We start from the raw sequence: 15,148 nt of genomic DNA, 5'->3' as shown, positions 1-15,148 counted from the left end.
AATTGTCTTAACAAAAAATCATTACTTTCCTAATTTTTAGCTTATTTTTAAATGTAGTTATTGACTTCTTATATCTCTAATTTAAATATGAAAAGATATCTCAATTACTCTCCAAGATATGAAACTAATCATCATTATTTCTAAATTCAAAATCAAATCAATTTTTATCATCTATTTTAAAAATTCAAATTCATCGGCATCTCTCTCATCTTTTATTTTTTTTCTACTCCTCTCTAAACAGGGTTTCAAGCTCTATGTTAATTGAATAATTAGTATAACTTGCACGGGAATTTTATTTCATACAATTAATACTAATGGTAACAGACCTTACTTTACTTATTTTGATTCTTTTAATTGATTTCGTATGTATGTGTATATATTCATATATTTGCGTATCTATAATTGTAATTACTTACTTTCTATTTCTCTCTGATTAAATATGGGAAGACTTCCTAAGCACTCTGAAGATTTTATTGTATAATGTTGCATAAAAAATTAAAAATTCAAAAATTGAATTATCTCTTAAATTGCTAATCGCCTTTTCTTAAAATATTTAAAATTAAAATATAATTAAAAAAATTTCAAACAAAGATTTTCTTATCTTTATACATTTAATTTATTTCACATTTACATGTATATTTTCGTATATTTACCTATTTTTAATTGTAATTGTTAGCTTCTTATCTCTTTCGAATTAAACATGATAAAACTTCCTAAGCACTTACAAGAATTTTTCGTATGATATTGCATTAAAAATTCAATAGATTGAAAAGGTGATTACCTCTTAAACTGCTAATCGTCTATTCTTAAAATATATAAAAATAAAGTATAATTAAAATATTTTCATAAGATTATATAAAAAAGAATAAGGTATTAATGCATCATTAAATATGTTATACTTTGAAAAATTATGATTCGACTATTGTTTTGTTAAATTTATTTATGTGTTATTATTTTCTTCATTATTATATTTTTTTAGTTTTAATAAAGTAATTCTTATATATAAAAAATGTGAGATGCGTCATTATATATGTTTTACTCTCTAATTTTTTTTATTTTAAAATAAATATGAAAATAGTTTAAATCTATATACCAAAGCAGTAACAGAGCATCGTAATGGTAAGGTGTGTGAAGAAGCATTTAGTTGATATTTAAGCATGCTCAATCAGCTGCATAATCGGTACTTTTTAAATATTTAATTGGTTTGAAATTTTTTAATTTTGTTTGAAGAATAATATCTTTTGAGGATCAGAAATTGTAAGCAATTTAAAAGGCACATGTAGTCACTATGTAGCTCTCCTTGATTATATGCATGATTGGTGCTTCAGAATGGGGAGTGAATTTCATTTAATTTTTTCCATTACCATCTAAAAATTTGAATTCAAAGTAAGTATTTGCAAAATTGGAATCATATTGGTTGTCTCTCTTCAATTTTATATTTAAATTTTCTTGATTATAGCTTTCGTTGAACAATAGTATGACAAGAATTAAAATAATGATTTTATTTATGCTAATTTATTTGATTGATTTCATATCTATGTATATGTATATGTCTATATATCTATATATTTTGTAGATAGTGGATATATATATATATATATATATATATATATATATATATATATATATATATATATATATATATATATATAACCGTTATCAAGACCTCATATCTTTGATTGTCTGTATTCATCTTTGTTTTTTTTTTCTTTTCTGACGTTATAGTTTGAGATTTTCATTCTTTTTTCTGTATCTGTAAGCAATTCTTTTAAAATTTCAAACATGTTTTTAATTTACAAGATATGTGGATGTGAATGTTAATGGGATCTTCTTTTACAATTTGTAGCTATCAAAGGCCGAGGAAACTACACTACAATGAAGAAAGCATGGCTGAGACAAGTCGTGAGACTCAAATAAGGCATAGTAATTTCCTACTACATTCAACTGATTTTTGGTGTTATCATATGTTTTGCTGGCTTGATTATCATTTAATTGACACTAATTATTTATTTTTGTGTATGTGTATATAGAATACTTGAACCACCATTTGCCTGGCCGCTCAGTTCCTCTGATAAGCAACACACCAATCTAGCTATACAGATTCATCTGATACAAATTTTAGAGTTGTCAATAAATGGAGAATGATATATTGTTGTCTCACTTGGTAAATTGAATCTCAGCTTTTTCTGTGCAAATTTGTGAAAATTCTTATTGATACTTATTTAGATTGATTATATAACAAATGAAATCATTTATTGGAACTTAATATCAATCATTAGAATTTACATATGTATGTATAACTTATGTGTGTGTATGATATAATTGTTTAGATAGTTGTCAGTTGTCTACGAGCATCTAAAAAGGAATGACGAAAGCTTGGGTGCTCTTTTAACAATCTCAAAGTCCTTAAAACAACTCATTATTGGTGTGAAACTTTGGTAAAGCTCATCAGCCAGATTCTCAATACGAGGAAGTAGTAAAGGCATCTGAAATGGTCAGACGGGAGTGAGGAATGTAGACGATGAGGCTAGCAATGCAGTTAACATTGAGGAAGCATCACGTGATATGAAGAAGTCTGACGAAATGATGTCAATGTAATTGCCTCCCTATTTACATTGATGTAGTCTTTGTTTATTATCTTGAGAATATATAATTTTGCACGTTAGTATTTTTAGTCGCACAAGTTCATTGTGATTTGTGAAGTAGTTGTTTTAGTCATTATATTGCAAGTTCTCATTTGTCTCATGCATTGCCTCGGGAGTAAGTTATAATTTTGATGGCGTTATCTATTTAAATGAACCATTGACGGGTTTTAAATTTTTTATCTATTGTTTTTTAAAGAGATAATAAAATTTTCATGATTCATATTTTATAATATTTTTATAAGAACATAAAGGACTTGAGTTTTTGAAGCCACATATCTTAATTATGCCACATATCTTAATTATGCCACATCAGCAGCGCCAACTCATTAGTTAATTCATATATGTGAAGTTCATTACAATCCCACAAATTACGCATGCATTCATGAAAAATGTGACTATTGTTTTGTTAAATTTATTTATGTGTTATTGTTATCTTCGTTATTTTATTTTTTTTAGTTTTAATAAAGTAATTTTTTATATATAAAAAAATGTGAGGTGTGTCATTATATATGTTTTACTCTCTAATTTTTTATTTTAAAATAAATATGAAATTAATTCAGATTTATATGCCAAAGCAGTAACAGAGCATCAGAATAATAAGGTGTGTGAAGCAGCATTTAGTTGATATTTAAGCATGCTCAATCAGCTGCATAATCGGTACTTTTTAAATATTTAATTGGTTTGAACTTTTTAATTTTGTTTGAAGAATAATATACTTTGAGGATCAGAATTTGTAAGCAATTTAGAAGGCACATGTAGTCAATATGTAGCTCTGCTTGATTATATACACATCTAATCTAAATATATTTAATTCCCAAAACTGTTTGGTGACAGTTTATACAACTACAGGAAATATCAGCTTTATCAACACACCGACATCGAAAGTCGATGTTAATCCAAGTTTGAGTGCGGTGTATAGCATGAGACACAGTTATATATTTAATTTGCTCATTCATTCACACAGAATCGTATAATTGTATATTTCATATCAAAATAATATGAGAATAATTAATAATTTTTTATTTTGTTCCAGGCTTGATCGTGATGAATATGAATCGCTGCTAGATCTCTGATTATAAAATCTCCAAGAATGCTAAATAATCGTACTACAGTATTCATATTTTTATGAAACAATAATGTAATAAGTATTTGAGATTCTCAAATCTTATAAATTATGTGGTTATCATCCGGACTATATTTATTTTGGATGACATTTTATTTTATTTTATTCTTCATTTGAGATTATTTGATAGTTTGATTTTCTATTCTTAATCAAAAAAATTATGTTACTACGCCACAAAAAACCAACTACAATATCAAAACACCCGTGCGCGGAGCGCGGGCAAAAAAAAGCTAGTTATAAATAGTTAATAGATGAAAAATCCACTTAACAGATAAACCTACTTTTTAATTTGGAATTTTGGAAAGTAGTAGAACTAATCTTTTTGTTTCTTTAATTTTACTATCAATAATCAAAGAAATGTCACAATTCGATTTACTTTTTAAATAAAATTTTCGGTTTCATATGACAAGCTAACACTGAATGTTTTTACTTTTTCCAAATGGAATAAATATATACTACAATTTTTAGTTGAAGCTTGGTAAATTGAATGTATCAGTGGCGTTTTGGTCACTCAACTGACCGGAAACTTGCAATTGGTTCATTCAACTCCAAAAACTTTCAGTTACATCATTATACTCTTAAAAATTTTCATTCAGATCATTGGCCGTTACACTCTGTTAAAAATCTGACGGAAAGCTGACTAAGCATTATGACTTGGCTTAAAAAAAATTCATTGTGGCATGTAAAATCACCTGAAGCGGCATTTTGGTCACTCAACTGACTACAAACTTGCAGCCGGGTCAGCAAACTCAAAAAACTTTCATTTAGATCACTTATCATAATATCCGTTAAAAATTGAAAAAAGAAAGAATTAAAAATTCTCATTGCAACACCTTTTTTTCTCTAAAAAATTTTAAAACTTATTAACAAATGAAACAAATACACACACATAAAATCAATAATTCCACCCACAAAAACTTAATCATTGTTTCCTCTTATCATTTTATATAAATTAAGGTCATTTTGGAAAACTCATTAAATTTTTTATGGATTTTGTTTGTAAACTTCATATTTATCAAAAATTACTTATTTGTAAACTTCATACTCGTTAAATTTTTGATGGATTTTATTTGTAAACTTTCATATCTATTAAAAAATTTAATGAGTTTTTTCAAAATGACCTTAAGATATATAAAACGATAAGAGATAAACAAAAATTAAGTTTTTGTGGGTGAAACTATTGATTTTATGTGTGTGTGTTTGTTTTATTTGTTAATAAGTTTAATTCGAAAATTTTAAGAGAGACAAAAAGGTGTTGCATGATAGTTTTTAATATTTTTATTCCAATTTTTAACGTATATCATGATAAGTGACCTAAATGAATTATTTTTGATTTTGATGACTCGATTGCAAGTTTGTAGTCAGTTGAGTGACCAAAATACCGCTCCAGGTGACTGTACGTGCCATGGTGGATTTATTTAGCCAAGTCACGACGCTTAGTCAGCTTTCTGTCAGATTTTTAACGGAATGTAACGGTCAGTGACCTGAATGAAAATTTTTAAGAGTATAATGATGTGACTGAAAGCCTTTTGAGTTGGATGATCCAATTGTAAGTTTTCGGTCAGTTGAGTGGCCAAAAAGCCATTTAACCCTACTGACAAGTTACGGCTCTTAATTTTATTTATCGAGGACGTTTGGTCTGGGATAATTAATAAAGGGAAAGGGAAATAATAAGTCTCATTTCCTTTCTTTTCTTGAGTCTTAATTATTCTCTTCGTTCCCTTTGTTGTTGTTAACGGGAGAAATTGGTTAACAACAGATGTGGGCAATTACATGATTGTAGGAAGAATATCCGAAGAATACGGGATGGAGAGTGATGGATGGTGTAGCTGATCTTTGAGAGAAAGAGAGAAAATGTTCTCAGGAGTTTCTTAGCAAAAATCAGTTTATTAGCCACAAGAAGCCTACGTACCCTATTTATAGGGGTTCAAGCTACCACGCAGTTCTTACGGGTCAAACTTCTTAGCATCGGCTAAGTCAATCCGGTCCATCAGGGCCCAGGTCCGTAGGACCTTGAGGACCGCCGTCAGAAGAGGCCCGTACTCGCATGGCCTAGGCCCATATGGCAAGAGGCTGTCATGGAGCGGGTTAGAGAATGGATATTGATCAAATAAGTCCTCGTATGGGGCGAGGGAGCCCGTTCATCCTCGAATGGGGCGAGGGAGTCCGTTCATCCTCTATGGGGCGAGGGAGCCCAATCATCCACTATGGGGCGAGGGAGCCCGTTCATCCTCTATGGGGCGAGGGAGCCCGTCCATCATCTTACGGGGTGATGTAACCCGATCATCCTCTATGGGGCGAGGGAGCCCGTTCATCCTCGTATGGGGCGAGGGAGCCCGTTCATCCTCTATGGGGCGAGGGAGCCGGTCCATCATCTTACGGGGTGATGTAACCCGATCATCCTCTCTGGGGCGAGGGAGCCTGATCATCCTGTATGGGGCGAGGGAGCCCGACCATCATCTTACGGGGTGATGTAACCCGAAGTGGAAGGCGTAGCCCTGATGACGAGAGCCCAAAGGACTTAGTAGAATAAAGCACGTGACATCTCCGATGAGGCCACCTTGTAGTTGAGAGGACGAGGCCTAGAGGCTTAGCTGGAGAGTGAGCCACGGGATGGGGACCCCCCAGAGTGGCAACTTTCATCTATAATGACCCCCAAGGATAATGAGGCCATGAGATAGTAAGACCCTAGGCTCACTGTTCTACCTTCATGATGACCTTTAGGGATGATGACCCCTATAGAGTCCTTCTTAAGTCTTCATAAATCTTCTAAGTAGCGGGAGCTCACCAATGTGATGGCATATTAGAATGATGAGCCCAAGGAACTCCGTCTTGAACAATCATTAAGTCCAGAATCCGCGGGCCAATCCTTCCTCCCGGCAGGAGAACCAGATAATCTTTATAAATAGAGGTGGACAGGCCCACCTCGGTGATCCATATCTGACTATGGGCCTGCCGAGGCCTATGCCGATTTTTGGGCATAACACTGCGTAGAAAATATTATTCTCTTTTCGTTCATTTCCTATTCGATTCCGTTTTTCAAAATTGAGCCATACGGCTCCTAAATTTATTGAAGTGAGATAAAATTGTAAAATTTGTGCCTCACATGTTCACAAACAGTTGAATGTATACAGTGAAGCAGTACATATGGACCTCATGCTCTTAATCCACAGCTCGCCGCACGCTCATTTTCTGCGATGACCTCATCTGCTCACATGTTGCTTTTCTTTTTATTTCTGAAAATCTCTGATTGAATTCTAGAATTGGATTGCATAACTGTTAGTATAAAAGAATATACTTATTTGACATATTAAATATTATTATTTATAGAATATGATTGGATACCCAAGTGATGAGTTATTGTCACGCGAAATCCGAGTTCGAATCTGACTGATCCAAAAAATATTAGAACGGATACTAATTTGTAAGGCAAATAAGCTTATCTCGCCAAATAATATTATTATTTATATATATACCCGATTAATTAATAGTCTAATTACCCATGACTGGCTTCAACTATTGAGAATGAGCAGCGATAGTAACAAATACTCAAAAATGTAAGAGAGAAAAGAGCAACAAGTAGAATCCAGAGTTTCAAGTCATACCAATTTCTTTCTCGTACTACAACTCTGTAGCAACAAGTACCCTCGGTTTGTTCGCCGGACTCAGCCACCGATACCATATATATATCTTCATTGATCTCTCAGAAGAGAAGCCCAAATCAGAACAAGGGCTATTGTCAATTTCAAAGGTACCTTCCTCCTCCTCCTCCTCTGTTTTCTCAACTTCCTCTCTTCTTACCTGTGCATTGCCATTGCCATTGTTTTGTTTTAATCATAATCAATATGTCATTTCTTGCTAGTATATTATTCTGTGTTTCTTCTCATTTCTAGTTTCTCTATGCTTCTTTTTCTGTAAGTATTTCCCAATTGAGCTTCCTGTCTTTCTTTCTGCACTAAAGTTTATAACTTGAATTCAAATACCCTGTTGGGCTTTTCTTGGAAAGGGATGGATGGTTAATTAATAAAATGTGATTCTCATCTTTATTCACTCTCATTGACTTTCATGTTAATCTATTCAATTAAGAGGTCTCGCATATTACAAGATTTTTATAATTACTTCTACTTGAACACATGTTGTTGTCATGATTGTATGAAAGATAAAAGCATATGAAGGTTTGGTATGTTTTACAAATTTTAATATATCGATAAATTTCTGCCACACTGAAAGCTTCAAATACAGTGAAGCACAAAATATTATAGAAGCTTTGCTCCTCCTTATTCGTGGAATTTAACTGCTCTTTTGCCTGAATCTGTTGATATGTATCTAGACTGCTGTTTTTCTACCATGTATTGTTCATTACTTGTTTTAATCATTCACCAACTTATGGTTTTTTACAAATTTTCGCGCTACTTTTTGTTTGGTATGTCCATTATTTGAGCATGGGGTTTGTCAGGAATCTCATGAATAAACCAGATCTCAGTTATTTATAAATGTAACCACCCAACTGGGTATTGGTTTTCTTTATAGGACCTGATTTGGTGGTTGGCTTCAGCTTGTATTTCATAAAAGATGGGTCCCTACCTTGTCGGAGTCATTGTTCCCTTTGTATTGACTCTTCTCCTCCGGACTTCAAATAATGGGAAGAAGCGCGGTGTGCCTGCTGATGTTGGTGGTGAACCTGGGTTTGCAGTTAGAAATAAAAAATTTACTTCCCCTATTGTCTCAGCTTGGACAGGCATTTCAACACTTGCTGAGCTTTTTGAGGATTCGTGCAACAAGTACCATGAGAAGAGGTTTCTTGGAACCCGGAGATTGATATCCAGTGAACTAGAATTTTCTGGAGATGGACGCTCATTTGAAAAGCTTCATTTGGGTGACTATGAGTGGTTGACATATGGCAAAGCATTTGAAATTGTCTGCAATTTTGCTTCTGGTTTAGCGAATCTTGGTCATAAAAAAGACGAACGTGTTGCTATATTTGCTGATACACGAGAAGAGTGGTTCCTTGCTCTGCAGGTTAATATCTTTAGTATCTATTTTCTATTTCTCATGAAGTAAAATCATTTTCCCGCAATAAGTGTGAATGCATTGAGCTAGTAATCCCTAGTTATGACTTTTCTCCTGCATCCTTTTCTTTAAGCTCGCATGCATATATGCCTGAATCGGGTCATTAAGACAGTGCACGTCTTTCTTCATCCTAATTTTACATTTCTTGTCATGTTTATATATTAACATCTTTCATAAGTATATGACACAAGGTTGTGGTCTTGTAACAGGCTTGTTTCCGACGCAATGTCACCGTTGTGACAATCTATTCATCTTTGGGGGAGGAAGCTTTATGTCACTCCTTAAATGAGGTATTTTAACTCTTTCTTTCTTATAGTCAATTACAGAAAAGCCTTTGGTTCTTCATGTGTAGGCTTCACATTATTACATGGTTCTAATTGTTTTCTGCTTGCTAAAGGCAGCACCACATATTCCTTTGCACGCACTCTTTACAATTCTCTCTCTGTACAGACTGATGGGACTTAAAAACCAGATTTTAATGCTAACATTTCACTATGTTTGAGTTAAGGGACTGCAAATTCTATGAGTATGTGTGAATATGAAATCACAATTATATTTGGGAGGGGGGGAGGGCGGGCCAGGGGGGGGGGGGCTTTTAAGGTACTACCTTTGTCCTCTTTCCTGTCTCTTTGACTTCTTGAACATATTATAAGGTGCATGAAACATCACTTTTAAATTCCTTAAATTGTTATAGTTGAATAAAATTTTATACCTGTGTTTTTATTTTAAAAAAACAAGAAAATTTAAAACATAAGTTTTGAAGTATCATTTAATGCACCTTAACATCCATGCAAAAAGTGAAAGGGACAACTAAAGAGGGACGGAGGGGGTATATGTTATTAGTTTAACGCAGCTGACCTTTTTTACTTTAAGAAGTAAATATTTTCCCCTTCGAAATTTTAATATGGTTTCTTTGATTCTTAACTATTCTATGATTTGGAACTGATAGCATCTTACACGATTATCTCAATATTTATTGTTGTATCTTGAACAAAAGAAAAAAAAAAGGGATTAGTTTCAAAACTGAAAACATGTATTGCTGAATCTCGAATGTCAAAATTCCATTTTGATGGAATGAATGATAAAATGATCAGTATTGGTATTGGTATGTGGTCCACTACATCCAAAGAACATCAATTATTGTAGTGGGTTTTAAATGAAGGTGTACAGATTCAATTTTATTTATATGGTTGTTTGTAGGATCGAGATGATATGAAGTATAAAGGGTTCTGAATCTGTTGTAAGTGTATAACAAGTGTCATTGAAGAGTTCAGTTACTCAATGCTTCATACATATGGAGATAATTTAGTATATTTGATGTCAAAAAACATTTAATAGTTTAAACATATAAAATATAGATATATGTAACTAAAAGGTTTGGCTAGTCAATATTAGAGTTTTTTGGTGCATGACAACCATACTTGACAATGAAGGTAGTGGAGTCGCTGTTTTAGACTGCAGAAATATCTTGGAAGCAAGCATGTTGAGCTTATGCCATTACAATTTTCTACACCAATAGTTGGTTGTTGAGTAGATATTAAAGTTGAATAGATGTAGATTTACATCTGGTAATAATATGGTTTATCAGGCAAATATTATTTCCAGTTGTTTCTGGTGTCAATATCAACTTCTAAATTACTATATATGCTTGTAGTATGCTAGATGATACAATATGTTCCTGCAACTCCAAACGGAATATAAAAATATATTATTAAAGTTATTGCTCATAAGGTTTTATCTATTTTACCCTTTTGGTCATTACCATGATAAAATATTATTTTTTTCATCTTCAGACAGAAGTTACAACTGTAATTTGTGGAAAGCGAGAGTTAAAGAAGCTGTTAGATATAAGTGGACAACTGGACACCGTAAAGCATGTAATATGTATGGATGATGATATCCCATCCCATTCCTCGTTAATTCAAGCGAGTAGCAGTTGGACAATTTCATCCTTTACGGAGATTGAACAACTTGGCAGAGAGAATCCAGTTGATGCTGATTTACCTGTTTCAGCTGATATTGCTGTTATAATGTATACAAGTGGAAGTACTGGCTTGCCCAAGGTTTGTAAATTAGCTTCTTGGTCCAGATACATTTTAGTTGTTCTGGATTGTTCTTGCAGGATTTCTAATCTAACCAGGGTGATAGCAACAACTTGTCATATATATTTTTACTTCGGAACTTATGTATACTATGTTACATTACTCCGAGGCAATAATGGATTTTCCTCTTCATACAGGGGGTAATGATGACCCATAGCAATATTTTAGCTACAGTTTCTGCTGTCATGACAATTATTCCTCGCCTTGGACACAAGGATGTTTATTTAGCATACCTGCCCCTGGCACACGTTCTTGAACTAGCAGCTGAGGTACATGTTTTATCTCGGGGGTTATGGTTTACGATGTTGGAGCAGTTTGATTGTTTATACTTTATACTTCTCTTGCTAAAGACTTGACTGTGCTGATTAGTCTCTCTTGTTCATGTTTATGTTGTAGAATATAGTTGTCTCCGTAGGAATGTCAATAGGTTATGGGTCCCCTTTGACACTAACTGATACATCTAACAAGATTAAGAGGGGAACAAAGGGGGATGCTTCTATGCTGGGACCAACAATTATGGCTGCTGTACCAGCAATTCTTGATCGAGTGAGGGACGGTGTGCGCAAAAAGGTGCTAATATAACCTCTTCTTAAGCAGACAATATCCTTTAGTTTTTTTATAATTACATAGGCAGGTTTGATACTAGGCAACTCATGAAATTAGAGAACTTCCTAATATGCAGGTTGATGCAACGGGTGGGTTATCAAAACAATTGTTTGATTTGGCATATGCTCGTCGATTATCTGCAATAAATGGCAGCTGGTTTGGGGCATGGGGCTTTGAAAGGCTTTTCTGGAACTTTTTAGTATTTCGAAAGATTCGGGCAATACTGGGTGGTCGTGTTCGTTTTTTGCTGTCTGGGGGTGCACCGCTTTCTGGAAATACTCAAAGATTCATCAACATTTGTATTGGGTAAGTAGTTTAAAGTTCAAACTCTGTGGTACCACTATAACATCAGCACTCCAATTTATGTGTTCTGACTTTTTTCTAAAGCTCCTAATTTTCATTTAACCCTTTCTCTTAATTATACATGCTTTCGTCATGAGCACATAAGGTCTGGTTGCAGTGTATGTCACTAGACATATATAAGAGAACCACAGACATCGATTAAAAGGTTAATAACCAAATAATGAAGTACATGTGTCATCCTCAAGATCTTAGTAAATGTGTCGTATATATGACCTTCCTGTGTAAATGCAACTCCTCTACCCTCTCAGCATCACAGAATCTTTCCCCATGGTATGTTGGATTGAGGGGTATCTAGCCAAGTAATCTTGGCATTTCTTTCTTGCAAATGAATTTTACAACCAGATTAGCTTCCTATTCGATTTGCTAGCCGCCAATACTTCTAATAACTTCTAATGCTTCACCGTCCGGAGCCGCCAATACTTCTAATACCTTCTAATGCTTCACCGTCCGGAGGTCGTTATTTGCTATTCATATTTATCTATTAGTTAAACTGGTTGTCTTGTCTCTGTTTGCAGTGTTGTCAGTGCAGGCTTTTGTTTATCTTTCCATCGTTTTTATATTATTATGTTTTTAGTGCTCAAATAGGTCAAGGTTACGGTCTCACTGAAACTTGTGCTGGAGCGACATTCACGGAGTATGATGATACATCTGTGGGGCGTGTTGGGCCTCCAATACCTTGCTCCATTGTCAAGGTATAACTGAATATAATTTTGCTTGAGATTCTTATTACTAGCAAGTTTCACAGACTGTTGTCTTTTTTTGATAATTAGACCGTTCAAATTTGTTCCCAGTTTTAACTTATAAGTATTGCAGTCAAACTTAATGCACTTTTAATATCTACATGTTAATTTATGCCTATATTATGACTTGGTTTTTTTATTGGTGAAGTCATCAGTGCATAAATGATAAACACTGGTGTTTAAATATAGTATGATTATCACTGGTCATGCATATATATTCATTGTGTAACAGTCATAAAAAACGATGAAAGAAAAGAGGGACTTCATGACTTGCAATTTCCACATATATGGTTTTGTATTATGTTGTGACATATAGTTTGTTTCAGTTGATAGATTGGGCTGAAGGTGGCTATTCGGCAAATGATTCTCCTATGCCTCGTGGGGAAATAGTTATTGGTGGGCCTCATGTGACTCTTGGATATTATAACAATGACGAGAAGACAAAAGAAGTGTACAAGGTAACAATATTTTGACCAACTCTAAATTAATCGAGGAAGATGTTTCCATAATGACCTGTAATTGTTGCCAAAAGGTTGATGAGAGAGGAATGAGGTGGTTCTACACAGGTGACATAGGGAGATTTCATGCTGATGGTTGCCTAGAGATAATTGATCGTAAGAAGGATATAGTAAAACTTCAGCATGGAGAATATGTATCTCTAGGAAAGGTACATTTATAAATTTTTATCTCTTTTACCTTATTTCCATTGTATGTTAACCAGAACTATTTGAATGACTACTAATTCATTTGTAGGTTGAGGCTGTTCTGGTTAGCAGCCCTTACGTTGACATCATAGTGCTTCATGCCGATTCTTTCTACAGTTATTGTGTGGCTTTAGTGGTGGCTTCACAGTCTGCATTGGAGGAATGGGCCCACAATCAAGGTATCAAATATGCAGATTTTTCGGACTTGTGCCAGAAGGAAGAAACTGTGAAGGAAGTGCTTGGTTCACTTGTGAAGGTAATTTCTCTACTTTTTTGCCAATAAATATTGGGGCAATACTCTCTTCCTTAACTAATAATAAAAAGAGAAAATTTCTTGATTTTGTTATGATGATTATGAGCCTCTAGTATGATATTCCCCTCTTCTCTGTTTTGATGTTTCAGATATAGAGCCCATTTGTATATGTAAGGCACATAATATTACATAAATGATAAATATGATCTTAGAGAACCGTCAAACAAAGTTCATTATATAGTACGTGGAAAACACTTATTGACTTTCGTGATGAATTTCGAACTTTGTTGAAAGTTTTCCCCATCTACTTGTGTGCAGAATTCTCTGTTAAGCAACTGATATGATTTATTACCTCTTTTTAAAAGTAGATATGACTTTTCTTGTATAAGAACGGTAGATATCAAAAACTAATCTTACCAAACATCTTGTTCCCATGCCCTTCTTGTTATTTCATTTTCATATTCTCTAATCTCTAACACCCTATGCTATTTTAATATGTCACTATCATCTTAGAACTACTATACTATGCAGGCAAATAATCATCCCAAAAAAGTCCTTTGAATTTATTTGGTTGATCTATCTTGTAACAGTAGAAAAGTCCGTTCGATCGATTTGATGGTAAATTGTTAAAAGCTATAACTGCTTTTGAGTAAAAATCCATTGCTGCTAGTGACAAATATAATTTTAAGGTAAGCCATGCGGACCCCTACAACTTTGTCATGGGGGTATTATAAACATTTAATATTACAAGATTTAAAACATAAGGACCTACTGAATTCTAACTTCACAATTTAGACCCTTGGACATGGGCACTTCTAATTACTTATCCCAACTTGTGAGCACCATTGGTAGCTGGTGTCCAGAATTAGGGCATATACTTATTTTATTTCCCTTACTTGGCTCCATTAGCTGGATCTGCATATTAAACGAAAATAAATGTCCAAATAAATCTTCCATGTTTATTAATTTATAAACTTTGTTTATATACACCTTGAACTCTAATTTTGACAGGTGGGGAAAGCAGCACGTCTGGAAAAATTTGAGTTGCCCGCAAAGATTAAGTTGCTTTCTGAACCCTGGACACCTGAAACTGGTTTAGTAACTGCAGCTCTCAAGATAAAACGAGATGCAATCAGGAAGGCGTTTTCTGTGGACCTTGCTCAGCTATATTCATAGAAATGCAATATAGGCGGTTGACAGATTGTGGAATAATGTTTAGACAACCCAACCTACATCCGAGCTGTTCTTTATTTGTATTCAACTTCCGGTATTTTTTTTCCTTTTCATTGTTTTCTGTATGTGTACCTTTTGTTAGTTAGTTTTTGGTCGCCATTACTTTTTGAGTTTTTGTGGATTCGGGAAAGTGAATTCAGCAGAGTAAGTAGCAGGTCTAAATTGTTGATGTTATGCAATGGTCTAACTTGAAATCTAGTTGAGTTTAGTCTGTTAAGTAGTGAACCTGTTGGGAAAGTCTGCTACTGTAATTCGTGTTTTGGTGAAAAAGTTTGTATTTCGATGCCTATTAAATTGTGATTGCTTGAA

At 33.8% G+C, this 15,148-nt stretch overlaps 1 protein-coding gene across 1 annotated transcript; it reads left to right on the top strand.

The window, feature by feature from the left end:
- Positions 1-7,266: 7,266 nt before the first annotated feature.
- On the top strand, positions 7,267-15,148 carry LOC108223649 (long chain acyl-CoA synthetase 9, chloroplastic). The gene is made up of 12 exons (XM_017398003.2): positions 7,267-7,519; positions 8,299-8,787; positions 9,048-9,128; positions 10,632-10,901; positions 11,078-11,209; positions 11,337-11,510; positions 11,623-11,852; positions 12,484-12,601; positions 12,976-13,107; positions 13,182-13,316; positions 13,403-13,609; positions 14,618-15,148. The coding sequence occupies exons 2-12, from the start codon at positions 8,341-8,343 to the stop codon at positions 14,780-14,782; spliced, it is 2,091 nt and encodes a 696-aa protein (XP_017253492.1). The 5' UTR covers positions 7,267-7,519; positions 8,299-8,340; the 3' UTR covers positions 14,783-15,148.

The sequence above is a fragment of the Daucus carota genome, chromosome 5 (assembly GCF_001625215.2).
Source record: "Daucus carota subsp. sativus chromosome 5, DH1 v3.0, whole genome shotgun sequence".
NCBI classification, from domain to species: domain Eukaryota; kingdom Viridiplantae; phylum Streptophyta; class Magnoliopsida; order Apiales; family Apiaceae; genus Daucus; species Daucus carota.
This window is presented reverse-complemented; position numbering and strand designations above follow the sequence as displayed.

What these genes read in the sequence shown, in the direction of transcription:
- LOC108223649 (XM_017398003.2), top strand. Translation starts at nt 8,341, where the DNA reads ATGGGTCCCTACCTTGTCGGAGTCATTGTTCCCTTTGTATTGACTCTT. An exon ending in GGGACGGTGTGCGCAAAAAG is followed by an intron (nt 11,511 to 11,622) that starts GTGCTAATATAA and finishes CCTAATATGCAG; the next exon opens with GTTGATGCAACGGGTGGGTT. An exon ending in TACCTTGCTCCATTGTCAAG is followed by an intron (nt 12,602 to 12,975) that starts GTATAACTGAAT and finishes AGTTTGTTTCAG; the next exon opens with TTGATAGATTGGGCTGAAGG.